Source organism: Sapajus apella, unplaced genomic scaffold, assembly GCF_009761245.1.
Source record: "Sapajus apella isolate SASKATOON/1434 unplaced genomic scaffold, GSC_monkey_1.0 scaffold147, whole genome shotgun sequence".
In the NCBI taxonomy this organism is placed as follows: Eukaryota; Metazoa; Chordata; class Mammalia; order Primates; family Cebidae; genus Sapajus; species Sapajus apella.
The window spans coordinates 9,888-35,750 of NW_022437087.1; the positions used below are offsets into that span (position 1 = coordinate 9,888).

The 25,863-nt window shown below is 43.4% G+C and overlaps 1 protein-coding gene across 3 annotated transcripts in view; it reads right to left on the reverse strand.

Annotated features, from left to right (window-relative positions):
* Positions 1-6,567: 6,567 nt before the first annotated feature.
* PDE8A (phosphodiesterase 8A) overlaps positions 6,568-25,863 on the reverse strand; it is a 146,394-nt gene continuing 127,098 nt past the window's right edge. Inside the window, exons 18-22 of one of the 3 annotated variants that reach the window (XM_032264782.1) lie at positions 24,687-24,904; positions 22,698-22,830; positions 19,477-19,644; positions 8,916-9,045; positions 6,568-7,878 (exon numbers count right to left, since the gene is read on the reverse strand). In XM_032264782.1, coding sequence (XP_032120673.1) covers positions 7,772-7,878; positions 8,916-9,045; positions 19,477-19,644; positions 22,698-22,830; positions 24,687-24,904 — 756 coding nt within the window. In that variant the 3' untranslated portion in view covers positions 6,568-7,771. Of the gene's footprint in view, positions 7,879-8,915; positions 9,046-19,476; positions 19,721-22,697; positions 22,831-24,686; positions 24,905-25,863 lie in introns of those variants that run through there. The other 2 variants (XM_032264784.1, XM_032264783.1) reach the window with 2 other exon arrangements.

Sequence of the window (25,863 nt, forward strand, 5' to 3'; positions counted from 1 at the left end):
CAGGTGCACGCCACCACACCTGGCAAATTTTGTATTTTTAGTAGAGACAGGGTCTCTCCATGGTGGTCAGGCTGGTCTCAAACTCCCAATGTTAAGTGATCACCTGCCTTGGCCTCCCAAAGTGCTGGGATTACAAGTATGAGCCACCACGCCCAGCCGGCTTTTTAAGTTTTTATTTTCTTATAGGCGGGGATCTCACTATGTTTCCCCGGCTGGTCTCAAATGCCTAGCTTCAAGTGATCTCCTACCTTGGCCTCCCAAAGTCCTAGGACTACAGGCATGAGGTAACACGTGTGGCCTCAGATATTTCTTCTGTTCTTTTCTTTTTGGATTTTCCCTCTGGTGGTCCCATTACATGTGTATTACAGCTTTTTGGCTGCACAGTCTCTGGATGTTTTCTGAGTCCTATTCTCTTTAATTTCAGTTGTGTAGGTTTCTATTGACATGTCTTCAAGCTGAGAGATTTACTCCTCAGTCATATCCAGTCTGTTAATGATCCCATCAAAAGCACTTTTCGTTCATTTACAGTGGTTTTGCTATAAACAAAACAGTGCTTTCCCCTCTCTTTGCTGGAAGTATTAGGGAATTTTTGTTATATTTACTGTGAGAATTGTCAAGATGTTGGAGGTAAAATTCACAAAAGTGCGGGGGGTACCCCTTATGACTGGGTTCCCCTGCAGTTCTAATTCTTGGACTGTCCACACTGAGCCTCCAGCAGTTCTTCAATTTACTGATCAGGTTTTTCTACCCTGGCACTGGTTCCGACGGTGGTTTTGACTCAGGAATCTCTGCTCCAGAAAGATATAATTTCCTATATTTGCCTGTTGGTCTCTCCTATCTTTGGGGCAGCAGTTTGCCCTGTATCCTCACCTTTCTCACAGATCTAGGAAGAGTTGTTGATTTTTCAGGCTGTTCAGCTTTGTACTTGTTAGAATGAAGTGGTGACTTTCAAGTTCCTCACATGCGGAACTGGAAAATAAAAGTCTTCTCATTCTTTTTTAAACTTGCATAGTATTCCATTGTATGGTCATACTGTAATTTATTTAGTTACTCTTCTTAAATGATAGACAACTTGTTTTCAGTCTTTTACTAATGTAAGTAGGGCTGCCATAAATAATTTTGTAGATGTATTATTTCCCACATGTGTACATATCTTTAGGCTAAAATCCTGGAAGTAGAATTGCCGGGTCACAATTTATGTACATTTATAATTTGGATAGATTTGGCAAATTTGTAATTAGGTTGTACTAATTACACTCACCTGCTGTGTCATTTCCACACATTCTTTTTTTTTTCCCCAAGACGCGGAGTCCTGCTCTGTGGCCCAGGCTGGAGTGCAGTGGTGCGATCTCGGCTTACTGCAACCTCCTCCCCCTGGGTTTAAGCAGTTCTCCTGCCTCAGCCTCAGGAGTAGCTGTGATTACAGGCATGTGCTACCACACCTGGCTAATTTTTGTATTTCTAGTAGAGATGGGGTTTCACTATGTTGGGCAGGCTGGTTTCGAACTCCTGACCTCATGATCTGCTGGTCTCAGGCTCCCAAAGTGCTGGGATTACAGGTGTGAGCCACCGCACCTGGCCCACACTTTCTTATATACTATATTATCAAACTTTGTATTCTTTACTCATCTTAAAGGTGAACAATCTCTCAAATTTGTTCAAATTTGCATTTCAATTATCAGTGAAGTTTAGCATAAACTTTAAGAACCTTTTGTTCTTCTACAAACTTTTTATATCATTTTAAAATTTTTTTCTACTGTACTGTTGATTTCCTTATATAAAAATCAGTATTATGGAAGGTTTTATAAAATGAATTATAAACATTTCCCTGCTTTTTTTTTGACATATTGTGATTTGTCACATAAAACTTTTTGATTTTTGTAGTTGATTTTATTTTTTTCATGTGGCTTCTGTTTTGTGTACTACTTTCTCTACTTAAAATATGGGCCTGTAGTCCCAGCTACTCAGGAGGCTGAGGCGGGAGAAGTGTTTCAGCCTGGGAGGCAGAAGCTGCAGTGAGCCTGACTGTGCCACTGTACTCCAGCCTGGGCGACAGGGACCTGTGTCAAAGAAAGAAAAGAAAATATCCTAGCTGTCTTGGCCCTAACTGCCTTTAAAACAAAATCAGTGTACTCACCAGTAGACTGAATAAATGTTTTCTGTGTCTGCTTTTTTTTTTCTTTTTTTGAGACAGAGTCTTGTTCTATTGCCAGGCTGGGGCCCAGTGGCGCTATCTCGGCTCACTGCAACCTCTGCCTCCTGGGTTCAAGCGATTCTCCTGCCCCAGCCCGCCAAGTTGCTGGGATTACACATAACAAGTGTGAGCCACCATGCCCAGCTGATTTTTGTATTTTTAGTATAGACAGGTTTCACCATGTTAGCCAGATGGTCTCAATCGCCTGACCTCATGCTCCACCTGCCTCAGCCTCCCAAAGTGCTGAGATTCCAGTTGTGAGCCCCTGCAGCTGATATGTATATCCTATATATATATTTTATTTTTAGATGGAGTCTTGCTCTGTCCCAGGCTGGAGTGCAGTGGCACAGTCTCAGTTCACTGCAACCTCTGCCTCTCAGATTCAAGCTTTCTACCGCCTCAGTCTGTCAAATAACTGGGATTACAGGTGCCTGCGACCACACCTGGCTAACTTTTTGTATTTTTAGTAGAGATGGGATTTCACCATATTGGCCAGGCTGGTCTCAAACTCCTGACCTCAGGTGATCGACCTGCTTCACCCTCTGAAAATACTGGGGTTATATGCATGAGCCACTGCGCCCAAACTCAGCTTTATATATTATTTCAAAACTAGAAAATATACTGATAGTTCCCTTTGAAGGTCTGAGCACCAGACCCCGCCCCAGCCTCCACAGGTAACTGCCACTGTGGAGTTGGGGTACATACTTCTTGTCTTGATCAGAGTCCTTAATTGTGAGACTAGAGAACTCCTCTAGCTGGTTTAAGCTGAAGGGATATCAGTACCAGAACGGAAGGAATGGACTCCTGACTGTTTCCTGGAGAGTCTCCCTAAAACCACCCCTCGGGCTGGGCTGCCAAGGCTATTGCTGTGGCTCCAAGGCCTGGATGTTCCTACCACAATCGGGAAGCTGTCACTATAGCTGCTGGGTCTAGAATGCCATTTCTGACATTCAGAATTGATGCCCCATGTGGACCTTTGCTTTTTTCCATTTATGACTAGTTCTGAATCAGAGTCTTGGACAAATGCCATCTGACAAGTAAACCTAAATTAGACCCGAAATCTTGGGTGCAAGGGAGTTTGGAAGAAAGACTTTTCAGTCTCGTCTCTGTGTATACCAGGAGGCTAGGTGGTATTGTTCGAGTGAGTTCACGGTATTTGTAAATTTCCTGAATATTTGAATTTTAATGTTCCTCCTATTTTTACATAATCAATAGTGTATTGTTTTGGGTATTCAAAAAATTTGCACAAATTGTATCACAGTGCAATTCTGCCTTCTCATCCAATATTATTATTAATCTTTCACCCAGTCCACATCTGTAGCTCTGTTTCATTCTTTTTCCGTGCCATACACTTTATATGTTAGTTATTTGTTGCTACGTAACAAACTGCATTAAAACTTCCTGGCTTAAAACATTTGGTATCTCAGTTTGAGAATCAGGAATCCAGGTGTAGCTTAGCTGGGCTCTCTGGCTCAGACTCTTTTGCAAGGCTGTAATCAAGGTGTCTCCTGGGAGGGTGCTCTCACCTAAAGACTTGACCAGGGCAGGATGTACTTCCAGCTCGCTCGCGTGGTTGCTGGGAGGATTCAGTTCCTTGCTGCTTGTGAGCTGCAGGCTATCATTAGTTCCTTGCCATGTGGGTCTCACCACAAGGCAGCTCACAATATGGCAGCTTGCTTCATCAGAGCAGGCAAACAAGAACATGATTATCGCCATGTGTAATGGGTAGAACAGTGTCCCCCTGAAACCTCAACATGTGACTTCGTGTGGAAATAGGGTCCTTCTAGATGTCATTAGTTAAGGATTTGGAAGTGAAACCACCCTGGATTTAGCATGGACCCTAAATCCAATGACCAGTGTTTTTATAAGTAAAAGAGAGGGCACAGGTTCCATAGAAGGCAATGTGAAGGTGGAGGGGGGGACTGGGACGATGCATCTGCTAGCCTGCGCGCGTCTAGGATTGTCGGCAGTCACCAAGACCTAAGGGTGAGGCACAGGACGCTTTCTCCCTCTGAGCCTGCAGGAGGAACCAACCCTGTTGACACCTCGACTCCAGCCTTATGGTCCCAGGAGACATAAGTCTACACTGATTTAAGTCGCCTAGTTTGGTTTGCATCTTTTGTCATATGCTACTTTTTTTACATGTAGGTCTTTATAAAATTCTGTGTATGAGTTTACACTTATTTTTGTGATTGTCTTTTCTAAGTCATGCATTTTCTTTTTCCATTTATTTCTTCTTTGCTTTTTTTTGTTGCTGTTGAGACAGTTTCGCTCTTGTTGCCCAGGCTGGAATGCAATGGGGTGATCTTGACCCACCACAACCTCCGCCTCCAGGGTTCAAGTGATTCTCCTGCCTAAGCCTCCCAAGTAGCTGGGATCACAGGCATGCACTACCACACCTGGCTAATTTTGTATGTTTAGTAGGGATGGGGTTTCTCCATGTTGGTCAGGCTGGTCTCAAACTCCCAACCTCAGATAATCCGCCTGCCTTGGCCTCCCAAAAGTGCTGGGATTACAGGCGTGAGCCACTGCGCTCGGTCTTCTGTTAGTGATTTTAAGTTCCATATTCTTTAATTCCTTCGGCAATTTCTATATAGGCGTGTAATTCTAGGTTGACCATTTCCTTCAGTATTTAAATGTTACTCCTTTGACTTTAGTCATTGCAGATAAGAAGCCTGATGGTGGTCTAACACTATTCCCTTTGTGATTTGTCTTTTCTCAGCTTTAAGTATTTCTCTCTGTGCTCAAGGTTCTACAGTTTCACTTGTGTAGATTTTTACTCATACTGCTTAGGATTCAGTGTGCCTTTACGTCTGTGAATTTGTGTCTGTGAAATCCTGGAGGACTCTGCCCTCTCCTCTAGATGGTGCTTCTCCCCATTCTCCCTTCTGGATCTCCTAGTTGGACATATTTTGAAGCATTTCTTTCTACTCTCATATTTTATCTTTTACATTTTCCATCTTTCTCTCTGTGCTCCATGCTAATTGAGTCCCTTCATTGTCTTCCAATTTACAAATTCCCTCTTTAGTCACGTGGGGTCTTTGTGACACCTAGACACTGAAGTTTTCTGTTTCAATGACTATATTCTTCATCTCTAGAATGTCTATTAATATGGTTGTCAAATCTATTATTAAGCTGTCTTGGTTTACCTTAGTTTTTTTTTTTTTTTTTTTTGAGATGGGGTCTTGCTGTGTTGCCCAGGCTGGAGTGCAGTGGCTATTCACAGACACTGATCAGCACAGGAGTTTTCACCTGCTCCATTTCTGACCTGGGCTGGTTCACCCCTCTTTAGGCAACCTGGTGGGTCCCCGCTCCCGGGAGGTCACCATACTGATGCTGAACTTAGTGCTGACACCTGATTGGCATAGCGCACTACAGCCCAGAACTCCTGGGCTCAAGCGATCCTCCCACCTCAGTCTCCCGGGCAGCTGGGACTACAGGCACGCGCCACCGTGCCCAGCTACCTCAGTTTCTTTTTTTTTTTTTTCTCTTACATCTTTAAACATGTTAAGCCTACTTATCTTCAAGTTTCTTTCAGATGATTTGATAATTATTACCAGCTCTGGGTGATGCAAATTCCATATATTGTATACACTGCTCTCTGTGCCTCAAGATGGTTGCATTCTTTGTGCGGTTCATTTCCTTTTTTCTTTGCACTTGGTGGAGGGGACAGACATGTCTTCCCAGCTCAGTCCACAATTACCATCTCAAGTCAAATGTCTTAACATAGGACAAAGCCTTTGTTTCCTTAAACAGAGAGGCCCCCAAAGGGCTTGCCCTGTCAGCCCTCCAGAGTGTCCTGACATCTGAATGGGTACCTGGTACTCAAGAGCCATCTCTGAGAGCCCTCTGTCAGCTCTGCAGTGTGCCTTTTCTCTCTCAGTACCCATTCTGTGGTACCAGGCGGTGAACTGAAGTTAATTCTGAGTACTTTTCAACATATTCATCTGGCCCTGTGTGACCCTGAAAAAGTCATTTAACTACCAAACTTTCTGTAAAGTAGGGAATATTCTTTATTATTTAGAGACAGGGTCTTGCTTTCTTGCCCAGGCTAGAGTATAGTGGCATCATGGCTCACTGCAGCACTGAACTCGTGGGCTCAGGCCTTGCACCTCAGCTCCTGAGTGGCTGAGACCACAGGTGCATGCCACCATGCCTGGCTAGTATTTACATTTTTTTGTAGAGATGAGGTCTTGCTAATGTTGCCTAGGCTGGTCTTGAACTCTTGGGCTCAAGAGAGCCTCCCACCTCAGAGTCTCACAGTATGCTGGGATTACAGTCATAGCCACTGTGCCTGGTCTTTATTTTTTTAATAAATATTGTAAGTAAGTATCATAAAACAAAAAACTCCCCACAAAGATGATAACACATGATTTCTTAAAAAGAAATGGTTTAATTTCATTTTTATCTGGGAAAAAACAAATTGAGTTTAAAATGAAATGACAAACACGCTGACATGTCAAGTGTCATTTTTTTATGGTATTATGCTTATTCAAAGTGTGAAGATACAGAACCTCTTTATAAATTTCTGGCATCAAAGATTCCCACTGCAGATAAAAACAGGTTGGTTATAAAATGTGAATTCATTAAGCATTCCATTTTTGTTGTTTTTTATAAGAAATATTTTGTAGAAACAGTGTAAAACAGGGTCAACTTTTGGAAATTTAATTATAAAATTTTAGAAAAAATTTTTCTTTGCAAACCAAGAAGAGTCTAATTTGACCCTGGGGAGTTCCCTGTAGGGTTTCAGAGCCCTGGGGAGCTCCCTGTAAGGTTTCAGAGCCCTGGGTTCTCCACAGTAGCAGCCTTCTTCTGCGCTTAGATTAAGACCCCAGCTTTTTCCAATTAGCCTCAATCAGAAAAGTTTAACATACACAAATATTTCTATAGTGCAGTAAAAATGTCATTTTATATTAATTTGCATTATGAAAATAAGTCTGTATACCCAGTAATGCATAATGAATATGAATCATGTAAATTTGGTCATGGTATTTGAAGTTGGCTTTGGCTTTGAAGTATTTTTAAATTCATGGAAAATAAATAAAACATTTTAATAGCTGATATTAATAATCAACTTCAAATTTTCTTTTTTCATTTGCTACTCAATTTTAAAAGAGAAGTCACTCTCAGTAGTGTTCCAAAGTGAGTGATTGCACCTTCTATGTGAAAAAGCTGCTAAAGATCCGATTGCCATTAGCCGTTCCTAAGTGCTGAACATACTGAGAGAAACAGTTTGCAATGGACATGCTCTGTCACTGGCGGCAAATCCAGCAATACCCTTTGCAGGGGCACTCCAGACCTTGTGTTTTCACAGAACGCAGTGCCATCCGTGGTTCTCACGTGCCTTTCTGAGGAGCTCCTGCAGCAGGCCAGGCTATGGTGGCCAAGTCTCGCTTGACGGTGATGGCATCGGATGGTGGCAGGAGAAGGTAACTGATGTCCGTATGTGCTCTCACAGGCTATGCAGATCAGGGGGCTGTTCTGCCTAATACTGAAAGGACCAAGAACCCTGGCTGCCCTCAGGAGTTCCAAATGACCGAAGGAACAAAGCTTCAGGGCTCTGGGTGGTGTCTCCCGCTATTCAGGAGGCGGTCGGAGGCTCCGCAGCTTCATTTCGTCCAGTCCTTTCCAGTATTTAAAGTTGTTGTCAAGATGCTGCATTAAATCAGGCAGGTCTACAAAGGCTGGAGAGAAAGATGGGAATGTGATACCCTTTTACAGCCTCGCCTAACAGGTTTAGGCTTTCTGCTGAGAGGATTTTAAAGAGTGACAGATAGGAGGAGCAGGCATCTGTGTGAGGCTAAACACACCCAGAAACTTCAACGAGCCATGGCTGACTGAAGTTAGACCCTGCCCTTAATGCCAGCACCTCCTCTTTGGCCACCTGCTGAGCTGGTAACTTTGGCCAATACAACAGAAGGTGGCTAATCTGCTTAACTGCCATTCAACCAGCACCTCTGGGCCTGGGGTATCAGAAAGCAAAATGTCATGTGCCCCCACCTTACGGCCTGGCCCTTGTGTGCCCGCTTTCGCTCCATGCATGCTTCACATGCACCAGCATCTCCTTCCACATGCAGCCTGGAGATGCAGGCATCTGGTCTCAGTCCCAGAAGCAGTGAGCTGCGCAGCCGTCCCCACTGCTTCAGTCCTTCTCCCTAGCCACATAGAGCAGTTCTACGGCCTCCTTGAGACACAGGTTTATTTCCTGACTGGATCTGGACATTTATCAGCGCTGTAGCCCCTTCCCCAGGTTGCAGCCCTCAGAGTGAAGATGCCCATGGAATATCAGTGGATCCTGTTCTCTGGTTTATTTGACAGGGTCCTGTGCCCCGCCTGAAGTTAAAGGCGGGTGACATGATCAGAGACAGACCAGTCTTTCTGGTCTTGTGTAGAGTGAGGCTGGGAGAAGCAGGGGACAGCGGAGGGCAAAGGGCTGGTGTAGAAACACCATGGATTCTGGAGCCCCGGCTGCTCTACTACAAGCCCTGGGGCCCCAAGTTCTCTCCCCTCATCTATAAAACAGGCGGAACGACACCTATGCCTGCCGGGAGTGTGAAGAACGAACATCCAGCCCTCAGAGGCCCTCGGCGATGGTTTACTTCTCTCGTTCTCGAAAGCCTAGGCCCCAAATCATATTCTACAGTCAAATGCACCCTGTTGTTTCAGATGCAGTTCCCCATCAGTTAAAGGAAAATGTGCTATTTGAAGGAAGATTTCTTACCGTCCCAAGCATCAAACATGTCTGTGATGAAGTAATCAATGAAGGAGATTTGGGATTTGGGGATGCTGCAGGTATTTCTGTCAAAAACTGGCATCACCACAGGTAAGTCCTGCTGCTTCTCCTCATCAGTCTGCAAAGCAGAAAACGTCATGATCAGGAGACCCCAGCATCTGGTTCCACTCCACCGGGGGGCAGCCCCTCCCCCAGGGAGAGCTTTTCCTGGCAGCCTAACGTGGCTTGTGGTGAGAAGCCAATTGCCACCCCACCCAGCCAAACCATGTTTCATAGCAGATACCCAGTTGTTCTCAGAATGTGGACCCCTCCATGTCAGGGGGGTCTGAGGACACCCCGACTAAAGCCAAACTTTGAATATTGTAAAGCCGCCCTGCAGAAGCTCCTCAGGTAAGATCCCAACAGTAAGTGTAGTCAGCCACCACTGTCGTTCCTACTGACCTAAAGCAACTGAGTCAAAATTAATAGAGTTTATTTGGGCCAAGTTGAGGCCAGCTGCTCAGGAACCACTGTTCTGGAGAATACAGGAGATGCTCCAGTTTTTAGGAATTTTTATTGTACTGGTTTATTGAAAGAACACTGATAGTAATTGGCTATCTAGTGCTGAATGACAGGGTATGAACTGTGGCACTGTTAGGTTAACTTACGGCTACTGGCCTAGAGCCCACAGAGCAGGCCATTACTTATGTCAACGTGGGCAGTGAGATGTAACTGCTGTCACATTTCCCTGCCTCTCCGGGCCTGACAACTCAAAGGGGCTCACATTCCTCAGAGAAAAAGATCCTTTCTTTTCTCACTGCTGTCACAGTCCGGCCATCCTTGCACCCGGCTTGAAGCCCACACAGGGGCCACAATGATGAGACAGAAACACAGCCCCCCCTTCACAGAGAAAGGCCTAGTGGCTGCTGCTCATCTAAGGCTGAATTATTTATCTGAAAAGGTTCTGAACCCCGTTGAGATCCTGGAAGTTAAACAAACTTCTGAGGTGAGTTTTTATACACTTTAGTCAAATCGTCTATCTCTTCAGGATTTCAGAGAGACTTGCAAAACATTAAAAACATAATTAAGAACCTGAGGAAAAGGGCAGGCGTCCTGTTCTTTCTTTGATAAGGTCTACTTTTGGGCCAACGGTGCTGGAGAAAGAGTGAGGAAGGCCCCTGGGGCGGGAATGAGGCTGGAGTCGTGCAGGCACGCGCTAGAGGCCCCTGTGGATGTGCAGTGGAAGTCCCGCACGATCTCTGCCTGCTGTGCCAGGGTGCCTGTGCTGGGCGTCAGGTCAAAGGGTGGGGCAGGATGAGAGGCAGGGCGAACACAGGTGGACTGAGGTGGGAGTGGGCTGCGGGGAACAGCTCTTCGATGGGACCCTAGTGCATGTGTGGGGCCAGGTGAAAGGATGGTGACTGCTGGGCTGAACACCACCCTTTCTCCCCAGTACTGGGGCTGGAGGGGGTGGAGCCAACCCTCTGGGGTCACTCTGGGAGAGCCTGAGGTGTTGGGCCAGGTGTGGTAAGAACGATGGGAGAAGTCTGGCTGAGCACACAGAATAATGACCACTAAAGTCTCATCCCACTATTGACCACTCACAAGATGTGTCTTCTACACTCAGAGCGGTACTTCCACCTCCCAAATGGCCAGCAGAGCTCACCCCATCACCGCCAGGCTTCTGGCGACCGGCAGGACTCACTTGCAGCTCCTCCCCCTTAGCCCTTACTCCACAGGGCCTCACCATTCCCGTACTTGCCTTCATTGGCCCTCCAGGGAATGCTGTGCCAGGCCAGAAAGCTCTCCTGCCAGCATCTCTCTGCCCTGCCGCACCTCTACAGAACCAGCCCCAGCACTTGCAGGGGCCTCAAGTCACCGACTCTGCTGGCTTTCTTCTGTGTGCTCAGCCCCCCTTCCCCACCCTCCTTACTACACCTGGCCCCACACCTCGGGCGCTCCCAGAGGGCTGCCTCTACCAGTTGTGCATCTTGCCCTGTGCACAAAACTCACTCCAGCTCTCCATATAGGCTCTCCCCTTGAGGACAGCAGGCAAACCTCTGGAGGTTTTCCTAGGATGGCACCGTACCTGGCACGGCGCACAGAGGTACGTTTATGCTAGGTGGGTGTTCATGGTGCTGGCTACAGGTGCCAAAAAGGAGGTCTGCGCTCCCTGTTTTCAGGTGGACAGTGCTAGACTGTGGGACTCGGCAAAAGCCAGAAGTAAGAGCAGCTGCTGTTCTAGGTGGTTCAGAAGATGGAATTCATGTGCTTTGGTAAGAGGAGGAGTGGGGAACGCTGGCTGAGCAGCCACTGGCTGGTGAAGTCCCTGCTGGTGGCCACAGGCTGGCGGCCCTAGCCCTGGTGCTGTCTCAGAAGAGCACAGTCAGCCTTGTGTGAGTCTCTGCCGTGGTATATATGGGAAGGGGTGGGGGCGCAGGGAGGGCTTTGAGTTCACAGCCCATTGGCCTGTCCAGCTCAAACAGCAGTGCCCTGAATGGAGCACTCTCCTGATGTGCCCTCCCTTGGTCACGTTAGACCCTAAACCAGCTCTCCCTGGGCAGCCATGGCAAAGGCTCAGTCAGCTCAGCCACTCATGCATCCAGAGGCTCTTTGCTCTTAGGGCCTGCCCGCCCCATCCACATGGAAGCAGCTGGCTGGTTGAAGGTCAGTGAAGACCCCCATGCTCATATTTCTTCTCTTTGGCCCAATGTGACAAGTGCAGGGAGCTTCCAGGAACCCAGTTACCTGACGGAGACCGCCATTTGCCAAGGAGACCAGTTAAACCGTGGCCCAGGCACTCACCAAAGTCACCAGTGAGAGCTCCACACCTGTAGATGCTTCCTTTCTGTGATCCCCACCCTCAGGGCAGGGTCTACAAGTTTCACACTTTACCCTTGTGCCCGGGCGAAACTAGGACAGACTACAACACCTTGCACAGAGCCAGGTAAGTGGTCCTCAAGTCCCATTCCCCATGAAGTCAAGCAGCCCCAGACAGAAACCAGAGATGCCCCTTCACCTTGCTTCAGGCCCTGGTGCTCTTGGTATCCATGCTATTCAACAGAGGGTGGCTATAAGGAGTGAACTTGCAAACCCAACCCCACGGAATACAAAAAGCAACTGTGTCGCGATGACTTTCCAAACCAGAGCCTGCGCACTAGAATAACCAGTAGTGCGGTAGATTAGGACGCTCCAAGCCCTCATTCCTCCATGAAAATGTCAAAAAATGAAAGTGGCTAAAATAACCTAGAGGGACCCTGGAAAACAAACAAAAGTCTACAGCAACCAAGTGAATGCTCATCAAGAAAAGCCACATTCAAACCAGTAGGACACTTAAGGGTATTCTCACTTAACCTTGCCCTCCACCACGTCACGTCCCTCCCCAGTGTGGTACAATCTTGGTCTGCAGGAGGCAGCAGCCCAGTTTCCAACTGTGTCCCTTGAACTGGAGGAAGCAGAGCAGACCTCATGTGCAACATTCTGACAAGTCTGTGGGCTGCCTACAGGACTGGTCTGTTTCACTCCCCTCCCAGGTACAGAAGCAATGACTACTGCTCAGGAAAGCTGCAGGGAGATGATCGACATGCATACCTGGGGACAAGAGATTACAACGAAGACCAACCATTGATCATCTAAGGCCCTCTTTGGACAAGACTCCTTGGGAAATTCAGACATTCGAAAGCAGCTGTGTATATAGGGGAAGTAAGGGTATGTATATGCAGACTCAGGCAAGACATGCTCAGAAAAACGTTTCAGAAAACTTTAAACTTTCTTGTTGGGTTAACTGCAAGGCTCAGAGACAGTCTTCAAAGAGTAGGAGAGGTGGCTGTTTTTAAAATGCCTGATTTTCAACAAAAGAAAGTAGAAAATATGGCCCAATCAATCAAAGGAAGAAAATAACGACGTACAGGCACTGGATAAAGGGTTGAAGATGACTGTCTTAAATATGACAAAAACAAAAAAAAATCAGACTAAGAACTATAGGAAACCAGGGAAATGGCAGATGAACAACTCAGTGAGAATAGTAGGAAAGAGAGAAGTTATGAAAAGTAATCTAACGGGCCAGGGACAGTGGCTCACACCTGTAATCCTAGTATTTTGGGAGGCTGAGGTGGGTGGGTCACCTGAGGTCAAGAGTTTGAGACCAGCCTGACCAACATGGTGAAACCTCATCTCTACTAAAAATACAAAAATTAGCTGGGCATGGTGGCTGGCACCTGTAATCCCAGCTACTTGGGAGGCTGAGACAGGAGAACTGCTTGAACCCAGGAGGTGGAGGTTGCAGTGAGCCAAGATGGCACCACTGCACTCCAACCCAGGTGACACAGCAAAAACTCCATCTCAAAAAACAAATTAAACCTCACCAGAGGGGTTCAGCATCAGATTTGAGCAGACAGAAGAAAGAAAAAACAATGAAGAAAAGTGGCTAGAACCTAATGAATTCATGGGAAACCATCAAGCAGACCAATGTACATCTTATGAGTCCAGCAAAGAGAAGAGGAAGAGAAAAGGACCAAGGGATTATCTGAAGAAATAGTAGCCAATAGGCACAGTAGTGCATGTTTGTAATCTCAGCTACTTGAGAGGCTGAGATAGGAGGGTTTCTTGAGCCCAGGAGTTCAAGATCAGCTTGGGCAACATAGACCTCATATTTGAAAAAATATGAAATAGTGGCCAAAAACTGCCATAATTTGGGGAAAGATGTGAATCTACAAATCCGGGAAGCTAAATAAACTCCAAGTAGGATAAACCCAAAGAGATCAATCTGAAACACTATATCCAAACAATCAAAAGACAAAGGATCCTGAAAGCAGCAAGAGGAAAGAGACTCATCACAAATAGGAGATAATAAGATGATCTGCTCATTTCTCAGCAGAAACCTTGAAGGCCAGAAGGCAGTAAAATTATATAAAGTGCAGAAAGACAAACTGTCCTTCAAAAAAGAGGGAGGAATTAAGACATTCCTAGATAAACATAAGCTGAGGGAATTCATTACCATTAGACCTGACCTACAAGAAATGCTAAAGGAATCTTTTAGGTTGCTATGAAGCAGCAGCATTATAATTTTGGTTTGTAACTTTAAAAAATACATAAAAATTTTAAATGTTAAAGGTATAAAGATATTATTTGTGACATCACTTACAAAATGGAGTGGGAAGGTAGAGCTATATAGGAGTCTGTGTATACAATTTATGTTAAGTTGACATCAATTTAAAACCAATTGTTGTAACTTTACACTGTCCTATGCAGTCTCTATGGTATCCACAACAAAACTATCTATAGAAAAAGGGAATCACAATGTGTCATTACAAAATATCAAGTAAGCACAACAGGAGGCAGTAATGGAGGAAATGAGGGACGGAAAAGCTGTAAGACATACAGAAAACTAACAAGGTGGCCAAAGTCTTCCCCTATCAGTAATTATTTTAAATGTTAAATAGATTAAACTCAAAAGGCACAGACTGGAAGAATGGATAAGAACACATGATCCAACTACATTGTATATACAAGACAATCACTTAGCTCTCAAGACATATATAAGTTGAAAAAGATATCTCATGAAAATAATACCCAGAAGAGAGTTGGGGTGAGTATCCTAAGAGACAAAATAGACTTCATGTCAAAAACTGTTACAGGACAGGCGCAGTGGCTCAGGCCTATAATCCCAGCACTTTGGGAGGCTGAGGCAGGTGGAGCACCTGAGTTCAGGAGTTTGAGACCAGCCTAGCCAACATGATGAAATCCCATCTCTATTAAAAATACAAAATTAGCCAGGCATGGTGGTACACGCCTGTAATCCCAGCTCTTCAGGAGGCTGAAGCAGGAGAATCCCTTGAACCTGGGAGGCAGAGTATGCAGTGAGCTGAGATTGTGCCACTGCACTCCAGCCTGAAAGGACATTAATAATTAAGGGTCAATTCATCAGGAAGATATAACAATTATAAGCATATAGGTACCAAATATCACAGTTCCAAAATATATGAAGCAAACATATATAGAACTGAAGGAAGAAACAGATACTTCTAAAATACTGTTTGGAGACTTCAATACTACACTTTTATAATGAATAGAACAATGAGACAGTAGATCGATAAGAAAATAGTTTGAACAATGCTCTAGGCCAATTGGACCTAACAGAATGTATAGAACATCCACCCAAAAACAGCAGAATATACATTTTTTTCTCAAGTGCAAATGGAACATTCTCTAGGATAGAACACATTATAGGCCATAAAACAAATAGTGTATTTTAAAAGGTCAAAAGTTATACAAAGTGCCTTTTCCAATCACAATGAAATGAAACCAGAACTCAGTAATGGAAGGAAAACTGGGAAACTCACAAGTATATAAAAATTAAACAGCATATGCTTTGATATGGTTTGGATTTCTGTCCCCACCAAATCACGTGTGAACAATAATCCCCAGTGCTGATGGAATGTGTTTGGATCATGGGGGGAGATTCTTCATGGATGGCTTGGTGCCCTCCCCTTAGTAATGAGACAGATCTTGCTCTGAGTTCACAGGTGACCTGGTTAGGAGTGTGGCAATTCCCCCTGCTCTCTTGCCATGTGATACATCTGCTTCCCCCTTTGCCATGATCATAGGCTTCCCGAGGCCCTCACTAGAAGCTGAGCAGATGTTACTTCCATGCCTGTACAGCTGCAGAACCATGAGCCAAAATAAACTTCTTTTCTTTATAAATTATCCAGCCTCAGGTATTTTTTTATAGCAATGCAAAGGGACTAATAACAACCAATGGGTCAAAGAAGAAATCATAAAGGAAATTAGTAAATACTTTGAGACAAATGAAAATGAAGCGCACTATACCAGAAGTTAGTGGACGCAGCAAACACAGTGATAAGAAGGAGATTAACAGCTGTAAATGTCTACAAGATTTTACATCAACAACCTAATAGAACATGTTATGGAGCTACAGAAACAATAAATTAAACCTAAAGTTAGCAAAAGGAAGGAAATAATAAAGAACAGAGGTACACAGAAAACAGAAAAATTAGTACAGAAAAATCAAAACCAAAAGATAATTTTTTGAAATGATCAACAAGATTGACAAATCTTTGGTTAGATGGACTAAGAAAAAAAGACAGGACCCAGATTACTAAAATCAGAATGAAAGTGGGAATACTCCTCCAGGATTCCCAGGAATAAAAAGGGTTATAAGAGAGTACCATGAACAACTGCATGGCAACGTAATAAATAAATTACTAGAAACATGCAACCCACCAGCACTGAATCAAAGAAACCGGGAATCTGAATAGACCTATGACTAGCAAGGAGACTGAATCAGTAATCAAAAACCTCCTAACAAAGGATGGTTTCACTGGTTAAATTTTACCAAACATTTTGAGAAGAATTAATGTCAATCTTTTTCAAACTCTTCCAGAAAAATCAAAGGAAGGAAGCATTTCCTAACTCATTACATGGGGCCAGCATTATGCTAATAACAAAGCCCGACGAAGACACTACAAGAAAATTGCAGGCCAGTATCCCCTGTGAATACTGATGCAAAAATCCTTAAAAAAAAAAATGCTAGCAAACCAAATTCAGCAGCATGTTAAAGGATTATACACAACAACTATGTGGATTTTATTCCTGAAATGCAAGATTGGTTTTTCACATGAAGATCAATCAGTTAATATACCACATGAACAGAATAAAGGGACGAAAACCCAGATAATCTAAAATGGTAAATTTTACCACAAAAAAGGAAGAAAAACGGAACTGCGAAACTGCTTCCCAAAGTGCTTACAGCATCCTACACATCTATTACAGATGCATGAATTCTAGTTGCTCCACATCTTCAACATTTGGTGTTGTCAGCCTTTCCTATTTTTAGCCATCCCATTGAGTGTGTACTGGTGTTTTGCTGTGGTTTTAATTTGAATTTCCCAGGTGACTATTGACTTTTCATAAAAGCCTCTTTGGGGAAGTGTCATTGGGTGGTTTATCTTTTATTACTGAGTTACAATTCTTTGTATATCTATGGATACATTTCTTTCAGATAAAATTTGTATTTTCCTCCAATGTGGCTTCCCTGCTCATCTTCTAAGCTGTGTTTGAATGAGCAAACTTTGTAAATTTTGAAGAAGTCCAATTTATCAGATTTTCTTTTTACAGTTGTTGCTTTCTTTTTTCTTAATTTCTTTGATTTTTTAAGACAGTCTTGCTCTGTCATTCAGGTTGGGGTGCAGTGGCACAATCACGGCTCACTGCAGCCTCAACCTCCTAGGCTCAAGCAGTCCTCCTGCCCCAGCCTCTCATGTAGCTGGGACCACAGGTGCGTGCCACCACCACATGCAACTAATTTAAAAAAAAATTTTTTTTTTTTTTTCCTAGAGATGGTGTTTCCTTATGTTGCCCAGGCTAGTTTCCAACTCCTGGGCTCAAGTAATCCTCCCAGTTAGGCCTCCCAAAGTGCTCGGATTACAGGTGTAAGCCACTGCACCTGGCTGGTTGTTGCTTTCTGCATCTAAGAAATCTTTGTCCACTTCCAAGTTGCTGAGGATATTCTGCTATGTTTCTTTCTAAAAGTTTTATGGTTCTCTTTTTTTGCACAGGAATATCTAATTATCCTAACACCATTTGCTGAAAAAATTTCACATTAGCCACTGATCATATAAATGTGATCTGTTTCTGGGATTTCTTTTTTTTTCTTTTTGAGACAGAGTCTCGCTCTGTCACCCAGGCTGGAATGCAGTGGTGCAATCTCAGCTCACTGCAACCTCCGCTTCCCAGCTTAAAGCAATTCTCTGCCTCAGCCTCCCGAGCAGCTTGGATTACAGGCACGTGCCACCAAACCAGGCTAATTTTTGTATTTTTAGTAGAGACAGGGTTTCATCATCTTGGCCAAGCTTGTCTTGAACTCCTGACCTTGTGATCCACCTGCCTTAGGCTCCCAAAGTGCTGGGATTATGGGCGTGAACCACTGTGCCCGTCCTGTTTCTGGGATTTCTATTCTGTCCCATAGATGTACTTTTTACCTTTATGCCAGCACCACATTACCTTATTTTAAGTTTTGAAGCCAAATAGGGCATATCTTTGAACTTTTTATTTTTTTTAATTTGCTTTTATTATTCAAGGTCCTTCTCATTTTCATATATAATTTAGAAACAGTCTGTCGATTTCTACCAAAAAAAACCCTGCTGAGATTCTGATTGGGATTGCATTGAACTGAAACACCAATTCGGGTAGAAGTGAATGTTAACACTGAGCCTTCCAGTATGTGAACATGATATGCCTTACCATTTATTCAAGTGTTCATTAAATGTTTCAGCAATGTTTTATGCTTTTCATTGTAAAGTTCTGGTCATCTTTTATTAAATTTGTTCCTAAATAATTTTAATTTTTTTTATCACTATTGTAAATGGGACTGAGCTCTTGGTTTCATTTTCCAGTTGTTGGCTGCTAGTATATAAAATACAACTAACTTTTGTATATTGAGCTGTGTTCTATGACATTGCTAAATCAGATACACTTACTAATGCTAATAATTGTTTGTACATCCCTTAGAATTTTCTATGTAAAGTCATGTCATCTGCAAACAGAAGCAAATGTATGTCTTACTTTTTGTTCTTTAAACCTTTTTCTCCCTTGCCTGTTGTAATGATGAGGACCACCAATACAATACAGAAGATGTAAGAATGGGCACCCTTACCTTCTTTCCAATCTTAAGAATGTATTCAATATCTCACACTATTAAATATAATGTTAACTGTATGTTTTCTTTGAGACGGGGCCTCACGATTATGTCACTGTACTCCACCCTGGGCAACAATCATGGCTCACTGCAGCCTTAACCTCCTGGGCTTTGAGCGATCCTCCTGCCTCAGCCTCTCAAGTAGCTGGGACTATAGGAGTGCATCACTATGCCCAGCTAATATTTAAATTTTTTGTAGAGACAAGGTTTCACTATGTTGCCCATGCTGCTCTTAGATTCCTGGGCTCAAGTGATCTTCCTACCTTGGGTCCTAAAACTAACAGCACTTTAAAGATGTTCTGGTGTCTTCTGGCCTTCATAGCTTCTGATGGGAAGTTAGAGAACAGAGAATCACTGTTTTCTTGTAAGTAATGAGTTCCTTTTTCTCTGGCTAATTTCAAGATTTATCTTCAGCTTGTTAGCTGCTTCACTATGACAAATCTGACATGGGTTAAAGTTCACTGGGCTTCGTATACATATGCATATGTCCTCTACCAAATCTGGAAAAATCTTAGCCAGTATATTTCCTAGTATATTTTTCTGCCCCAAGAGAGGTTTTTTCTTACTCAAAAAGAATATGAAGACCAGATGACTCCTTTAAAGTACTTTCAGGAAAAAAAAAAAAAAAAAATCTAGCAAAAAGGATGCTATATCTAGCAAAAATATCCTGCAAGAATAAAGGGAAAATAAACATATTCTGAGAGAAGAAAAAAAATTCATTACCAGTCAACATGCAATACAAGGACAGGATTTTGTTTAGAACCCTATTTCCTAGTGTGAAGTCCACTATCTCTTATGGTTTTATGGTTTTTATCTCTTTCTCTCTCTAGAAACTTAAAAGAGGCAGCATCTTACCTGAGAAAAATATTCTTCTGAAATGCGTGCAGCCCACTCGATGCAGTACTGCAGTGGTCGGCAGGGATTGGACACATCAGCACATTTAATCAGCATTCGTTTAATTAGAGTCCGGTTCTCTGGAGTCCTAAGCATGGTATTTATGGCTTCCTGATCTTTATCAGTTTCCTAAAACATGAGTGGAATTCAAAGCAATCAAAATGGGTCCCTTGGTGCCATGCCCTCTCTTACTGGTCTGGTCCCACTGTAAGCACAAAAAGAGCACTAGTCAGGATCTATAAGTTAAAGCTCTCACAAAACACTGCCAAGGATACTATGAGCACTGAGTTTGGCCTCTCATTTGACATAGGAGAAAACCAAGGCTCAGTGAGATTCCAACAGGACCTAGGAGTGGAGGGTAGCACAGGGGTTGGTGTGTCTGCCCTTCTCCTTTTCCTTGTCTCTTTCTTCTCTTTCTCTCACTAAATCTTTGTCACAGTTGCCTTTTTTTCTGTTCCACTCTCCCCCGCCCTTGGTAAGAACTCAAAGACTGGTTTTATCTTTTATTATATTTATTTTTCAAAAGTATGAGCTGAAAAAAAATTTCTCTGCCCTTGCAACAAATGGGCTCTTGTAGCCCAACAGGCTCCTTACTTCTCAACCCAGTCCTGGGACAGGTGTGATCTTGGGAATCTGCCCTAATATTTTTGATGTATAAAGGACTTAACAGTCATTTTCTGTTGATCTGCACTCACGAGAAGATCTAATGGTAAGCATAAGAAGTATTTATTACATTTTACAAATGAGGACACTGCGACTCAGGGAGGTGAAGTGACTTGTCCAAAGCACCCAGCTGAGCCAGGATAAGAACTTAAGTTCTGCCTTTAGTCCCAGGCTGCCTTCCACTCACAGTGCCACATGCTGTCTGCATCACAAGGATCCCCATTGGCTATGGATCAATTTATGACATAATAGAACCTCTATTCATAGGCTCTCTGAAGAGAACTCAGGTTAGAGGGTACTGGGGCAGAGGGCAATGGAAAAGACCAGAGGCAATCAAGTATCCTCAGTCTGATTCCATGCCCATCAAGCAACCTTGCAAAGGAGTCAGTCATATCATTTCAATATGCAACAACAGTGGTCTAAGAAGGCCTGATGGTCCCAGCTCAGAGGGAACAGATCTACCAGCAAGATGGGCAGGTGGCAACCTGACTCTAGGCGTCCTGGAGAGTGTCAAAATGACTACACCAGTGCTACTTCAGTAGCTCTCCTCACTCCAGGTTTCCCCTGCTGACCAGCTCTGTGCTGACGCTTCTTCAGATCTATTAATACCTGCAGCGTGACTATAGTTTAGTACTGCCAGCCTGGAAACTATTCTCTATTATCTTCCTTTCTCCTGCTCTGACCCACTGGATATTGATTTTCAGTCTTTCAGAAGTAACCCCATGTACTGACAACAGAGATGAGAACCTTAATGTTACGTGGAGCAGAAAACTCAGCTAAGTCGAGGGGCTGTCCAGACTAGATGGAGGAAACCAAGTCTGTGAGGTGTGTTATTTCCTTCTGTGGCATGGGGTCAGCCAGGAGTGGTGGCTGAGTGACAAATGGCCCTATCCAGAATGGCAGGGCAGGAGCCAATAAAAGAGTCTGGTACAGGCACCTCTGTGTTGAAAGTCTTTGGAAAGAGTGAGGTCAGGGGCAGGCTGACAAAGTGAGAGAACAGGAAAGGGTGAAGGAATAGAGTTCTCAACATCAGGTTAAACTGAAGTAAATGTCAAGGGGTAATAGGCAAGAAAGCCATCGGGTAGACAAAGGCCATGGCCAAACAAATGAGTTGCAGAAGTAAAATGGAGTTAGAAGTCTAGCCTGCAAGGATGAGCCATCCCTGTGTGTGACAACTGTCTCAGGATGGTGACAGAAGCTGGGGAGGAGGGTGGTGGAGAAGACTGTGAGGTGCTGCCAACATGTTCAGTAAATGTGGGCCTCAGAGGAAGAGGGTTCATGAAAGAACACATTCTTGAAGTTGCTGATGACACAACCAATCTACTATAACAGGCTCCAGTTCTTAAGTGTGTACCATGTACCATGCTCATCAGTCCTACCATGCTCATCACTCCTATTCCTTGAGACGACTTATTCCCATTCTACAGATAAGCAAATGGTACAGTAGAAATAGGGTGGGAGCTCGAGCCTGTCTGCTTCCTCAGCTGGAGTCTCCCGCCTGGCGAAAGGGTTAATGTTATCCTTGCCCAGCAGTTATTGTGGACTCCATGCCTCAAATGTAGAAAGGGGCCAACAATAATGTCACACTTGTGACCCAAATACAGTGCCTTTCTCAATCCACACACTCCTCTAAGTGTGGACCAAGAGAGAATAGCTGCTGCTACTGCCCAGTGGGAGTGGCTAGAGAGAGACGTCAAGGGCTCCAAATGATCACAGAGTGGCAAAGAGGACAGGAATATTAGTGAGAAAGGGAACAGGAATAGTCTACCTGTCTGAAGTTAGTTTATTTAAAATCTGATCTTCCTTTCGAGTTTTCTCATTTAGTTGGATGTGCTAATTTTTTTCCTGCCAAGTTTTTACACTTTACATAATTTTTTAACCAATAAAAACTATATTTAGTGAGCCCACTGAGATAATACTGAGTATCAACTTGATTGGATGGAAGGATACAAAGTATCGATCCTGGGTGTGTCTGTGAGGGTGGTGCCAAAACAGATTAACATTTGAGTCGGTGGGCTGGGGATGGCAGACCCACCCTTAAGATGGTGGGCACAGTCTGATCAGCTGCCATCAAATATGAAGCACGCAGAAAAACCTGAAAAGGAGAAATGGACCTAGCCTCCCAGCCTGCATTTCTCCCATGCTGGATGCTTTCTGCCCTCGAACATTAGACTTCAAGTTCTTCAGTTTGGGACTCAGACTGGCTTCCCTTGCTCCTCAGCTTGCAGACAGCCTGTTGTGGGACCTTGCGATTGTGTTAGTTAATACTTAATAAACTCCTCTTTATATGCATGCGTGATATATATACACGTGTGTGTATATGTGTATATGCACACACGTGTATATATATGTGTGTATATGCACACACATATATCCTATTAGTTCTGTCCCTCTAAGAGAACCCTAATACACCCACTGAGGGAACCCTTCTGTGGCTGATATTGTAGCCCATGTGTCTCCACAACCCAGTGGTACAAGGACCCCAAACACAGGTTCTTTTTGCAGTAAGTTTCCCTTACCCCATTTTCTTCTAGTGTTGCCAAGGGTTTGTTGATGCTGTTGACAAATTTGTTGACATGCTCGAAGTGCTTTGTCATTTCTGTGGCTAGGACCATATCAATAATCCCCTGGCGCAGTGTCCGATAGTCATTCCTGTTTTCGATGACAAATTAGAGGCTGCTACAGATTACTGATCCAGACCAGACAGGTACTCCTGAAAACAATCTGTTATCCAGGTTATGTGTCCTCTGAAGCTATAAGTCTAATGTCACTGAAAGTCACAAGACACATTTTAAAAGGATGTGGAAGTTATGGGTTAGTGCCTAGATCGTTAGCAAGGAGAACCCAAACAGAAGTTAAAACCAAAAACTACAGGCAAAACTTTATAGTTGCAGTATTTATCTTGTCATTCTGTAGTATGATGTATATAGTTCTTTGAATAAAAATATAAGAAAGGTAAATGATACCAGTTCTCTTAATGAAGATAGAGATCTGTGGTTATAAAGAATATACCCACATGAAGGTACCTTGAGATGCAACAATTTTAGGGCCAAAGAATGTGAGGACAGATCTTCTGACAGCTGAGAAAATCATAGGGAGTACTTGGTGCCTCTAACTCTAACACTTGCCCTTATTTTAGTACTTTAAAAAAAATTTATTTCTTGAAGGGATAATCCATATAATTCAAAATTTGAAGGGGTACAAACAAATATGAAATAAAGTCTCTACTCAACCCCTTTTCTGCAGTTGGGTAGAAAACTTTCCCTGGAAAGTTAATAGGGTCCGATGCAGTTTTCCATTGATAACTGATGCAGCTATATGCAAATATGAATAGAAACTACTTTAACTCCATCTCTGAAATCCTAGAACATGGCAGAAGGGAGTTTTACAAAATCAAGAATCCTCTTCTTTAAAACTCCAAATTAGTAAGTATTCTTCATGATACAATGTTTTTTCCTTCTTCAACTGATATTCATTAAGATCCTAGTATGTACGAAGCACTGTACTAGGCACTGAGGGCATGGTGACATATGACCCTTGTGACCTTACAGAGCTTAAGAATCTAATCAGACATTAAGCAAACAATTAAAAAATAATTATTTAATAAGAAATGTGATATGTGCTATGAAGGAATCTGGGATTGAATAGAGGGTTTAACTTAGCATGGGAGATCAAGGAAGACTTCCCCAAGAAAGTGACAGGTAAACAGAGACAATGCCAAGGAGATATATGCTGGGCAGAGTGGAGTGCTTCAGGGAGAGATGTAAGATGACTGCTTCTCTGAGTCTCTAAGAGCTCAAGATATCAGCATTATACTTCATCTTGAAACATCAAGACGTAAAGGGGCTGAATCTTAAAAACGTGCTAAGTAAAAGAAGCCAGTCACAAAAGATCACATATTGCGTATGATTCCATTTACATAAAATGTCCAGAACTGGCAAATCTATGGACAGAAAGTAGACCAGTAGTTGTCTAGGACTAAGGGGAGTTGAGGGGGAATAGAAAGGAACTGCTCATAAATTTGAGGTTTTATCGAAGGGATGATATTCTAAAATTGATTGTGGTGATGTTTGCACAACTCTATGAATTTAGCAAAAACCACTGTACACATTATTATTTTGAGACAGGGTCTCGCTCTGTTGCTCAAGCTGAAATGCAGTGGTGTGATCACAGCTCACTGCAACCTCAGCCTCTTTGCTCAAGCAGTCCTCCCACCTCAGCCTCCCGAGTAGCTGGGACTCCAGACACAATCACCAAGCCTGGCTAATTTTTGTTTCCTTTTTTGTAGAGACAGGGTCTCCCTATGTTGCCCAGGTCTCAAACTCCTGGGCTCGAGTGATCCTCCTGTCTTAGCCTCCCAAAGTGCTGGGTTTATAGGCATGAGCCACTATGTCTGGCCCACTGTACACTTTAAATGGGTGAACTGTGTAGTATGTGAATTATATCTCAATACAGCTGTTTAAGAAAGACAAAGAGGGATCAACACAATCCTCAATCATTGTTCTTACCTCTCCATGTTTTTAAATATATTGCATTTATCATCTCCAATGGTCAGCTGGAAGGCCAAGGCCGCATGGTGGCTCTCCAGCACAGCAATGTCATTGTACAAAATGGCCAGCTCACTTCCAGCATTACACAGGAAGGAGTTGGTTCTCCCAGGGTGATCCACATCATGAATGGTGGCTGCAATGAGTGCAGCGACCTCATCAATTGGATCTAAAGTTTCCTGAAAACAAGAGAGCTTTTAAAAACTGGGTTATGACAGTGAAGGCAAGGAAGCCTTCTGTATAGTTTTCTTTCTCCCCTATTACTTTAAGGTAACAATATTGCAGATTTCTAAGAAAAGCATACTACATGAGCAAATCTAGTTTTCCTATCTCCACTCTAAAACAGTTACATTTCTACAAATGTTTGTTAGTCTCACACAAGTTAAGGACTTACCAAAATACAGGTGTTTTCAACAGATAGGAGTCACCTCCTCAGCCAGTCTTTCTCTAGACCCATCACAAAAAAAGTCCTTAGTCTGAGATATTGACTTAGACCAACATAAACTAATATTAATAAAGGAAAGAAATAATTTTAAATAAAATTTAAAATAGGCACCACTTAACATTAACTGGGAATTGGTCTAGTTTTCTTTCCCCCTTTGTCACGTTGATGTCAGAGTTTTGTGAGTTTGACAAAAGGATCTGGAAGTTTTCCATCTTTTTCAAGGCTCTGGAAAGGTTTATGTAACATGGAAAAATTCCTTAAAGGGCTAAAGAATTCGCCTGTCTATCTGGGTCAGGAGCCAACTTTTGAAGAAATTCAATAATTTAAAAATTACTAAAATTACTTCCATGTTATTGACCTGTTTTTTTTTCCTTACATCAATTTAATTTAAAACATTCCATTAAAAAACTATTTTAGCCAGGCGCGGTGGCTCAAGCCTGTAATCCCAGCACTTTGGGAGGCCGAGGCGGGTGGATCACGAGGTCAAGAGATCGAGACCATCCTGGTCAACATGGTGAAACCCCGTCTCTACTAAAAATACAAAAAATGAGCTGGGCATGGTGGCGCGTGCCTGTAATCCCAGCTACTCAGGAGGCTGAGGCAGGAGAATTGCCTGAACTCAGGAGGCGGAGGTTGCAGTGAGCCGAGATCGCGCCATTGCACTCCAGCCTGAGTAACAAGAGCGAAACTCTG